At 55.8% G+C, this 2,050-nt stretch overlaps 1 protein-coding gene across 1 annotated transcript; it reads left to right on the plus strand.

The window, feature by feature from the left end:
- Positions 1-296: 296 nt before the first annotated feature.
- LOC123162091 (uncharacterized) lies at positions 297-1,807 on the plus strand. The gene has a single exon (XM_044579893.1). The coding sequence runs from the start codon at positions 703-705 to the stop codon at positions 1,300-1,302; it is 600 nt and encodes a 199-aa protein (XP_044435828.1). The 5' UTR covers positions 297-702; the 3' UTR covers positions 1,303-1,807.
- The last annotated feature ends 243 nt before the right edge of the window (positions 1,808-2,050 follow it).

Genomic DNA, 2,050 nt, shown 5'->3' on the forward strand with positions numbered 1-2,050 from the left:
TCCACTCGGTAGTACTAGTAATTAAGTAAACATTAATCGCCGTCCTTAAACACTGTAGTTGTATCTTACACTGCGGGAATGGGTGGTGAAGAGGGCAGAGCGGGGTGGAGCGAAATTAACCCTGGTGCAGTGAAAATTCATGATCCGGCCCCTGCAGCCTGCCTCTTGAACCCTTTTTGCTTCTGCTTCTTGCTGCTCCTCATCCGTCTAATCTGATTCGTATTGAACCCTTTTTCTGCACAAGAGAGAGATCATGGTACACAGAAAATGGAACATGGAAGCTTTAGGAGGGGGAGGGGGCAGCGATCTACTTACTCGATCCAAGAGTTTCACCACCCTCTCATCCCACCCACAATCATTTGAGCCACCCCATTTGCACTGCCCTTCTCTCTCTACCTCACTCTCTCACTCTCTTCTCTCTCTCATGATCTATATAACATGCGCCCGGCCTTTGCTTGTTGCCTGCATATAATTCTGTTCCTCGCTTGCTTCTCCTTTACTTATTTAGCCACTCCTCCATCATCACCTCCACGACGCCTGCCTACGCTGCTACTACAAAAGACCACACGCAAGCAAGCAGAGTCACATCACACCACTGGCTAGCTCCCCAGCTCAGCCAATTCTCTCCCATAAACTATTTCTTGGATCCCTTGAGAGAGGATCTAGAGCAGCAGTGGGATCTGCGTGCGCGCACCAGCTTCGATGGGCCTCGATGTCGCGGAAATCTCTGAATTGGCGGCGCTCCGGCCGATCCAGACGGCCGCGAGCGGCGCCCGGGCCACGTCAGTACCGGGGGAGGACGACGGCACTGCCGTTGCCGACACTGGCTGCGTCACGCCGACGGCGAGCGGCGCGCAATCGGCCATGGCAGGGGGAGTCGACGACGACGACGCAGCCGCCGACACTGGTTGCGTCACGCCGAGGTCGAGCGGCTGCATGGCCATGCTGCCAATTGCGCCACTGCAGCAAGACGACGGCGCCGAAGTCGGCTTCGCCACACCGCTGGCCACGGGTGGAGTAATTGGGCAGCGAGACGGCTGCGCCGCTGCGGGCGACGAGAACAGCTTCACCACGCCGACCACGGCCGACAGCGCGCTGTTGCCGGCGACGGTGTGCCCGCCGGCGCCGCGGAAGTCGGCGCCGGTGCCGACGAGGAAGCGGGCGCCGCTGCAGCAGCGGCTCTTCTTCTACCCGGTGCCACACGACCTGGCCACCGTCTTCGTTGCCGTGCCGCAGTGCCCGCCGCCCGCCAAGAAGATGCGGGCGCACGTGGTGGAGTCATCTGTGCCTCTAGGCACGTGAGAGGCGCAATTCGCGCACACACATCCTCTGTCTCGTTCATGTAGTTCAGCACTTCACACGCTGACACGCATGCTGATGCTGCGCGCCATTGTCGCGACCGCGAGTGGACGAAGGAGTTCTTCAGAGAAGCGGAAGCGAGCAAGTCCATACACGAGCAAGGGCTCTCCAGCGGACGAGCGCGCAAGACAAGAAGACGTTGTAGTTGAATCACTCTCAACTCCCCTCACACGGCGCTGAAGTTAAGCTCAACTACTACTACTACTACTACTCTACTAGTAGCACTCGAGTTAAGCTCAACCCCTCAGCTCGCTCGCTCGCTCGCTCTCTCTCTCTCTCTCTCTCTCTCTCTCTCTCTCTCTCTCTCTCTCTCTCTCTCTCTCTCTCTCTCTCTCTCTCTCTCTCTCTCTCTCTCTCTCTCTCTCTCTCTTGTTTCTCACATGTACAAATACACGACCTGTTTTGGTGACTAGCTTGCTGCCTCACACGGTCAAAGTCTGTTCTATTGTTGATGCACTACAAGTTTGCCTTATAAATGATAGGCATACAAGGCTATTTGTATTTGTAGCCTTTCTGGTTTCTCAAACTGACATAAACATGAAGTGTGGCTAGATCCCAGTTGACTTAACCAAGTCTCATTCAAGCGACACACATATAGAAAAAAGAAAGAAAAAGTGCAGGGCGAGGATCTCGCTTGGTGCAGGGTGAGGATCTCGCTTTCTCACCCCGACATTGGCACCCACCACGTTTC

The sequence above is a fragment of the Triticum aestivum genome, chromosome 7B (genome assembly GCF_018294505.1).
Source record: "Triticum aestivum cultivar Chinese Spring chromosome 7B, IWGSC CS RefSeq v2.1, whole genome shotgun sequence".
NCBI lineage: Eukaryota > Viridiplantae > Streptophyta > Magnoliopsida > Poales > Poaceae > Triticum > Triticum aestivum.

Coding starts and splice junctions, on each gene's coding strand:
- LOC123162091 (XM_044579893.1), top strand. CDS start 703: ATGGGCCTCGATGTCGCGGAAATCTCTGAATTGGCGGCGCTCCGGCCG.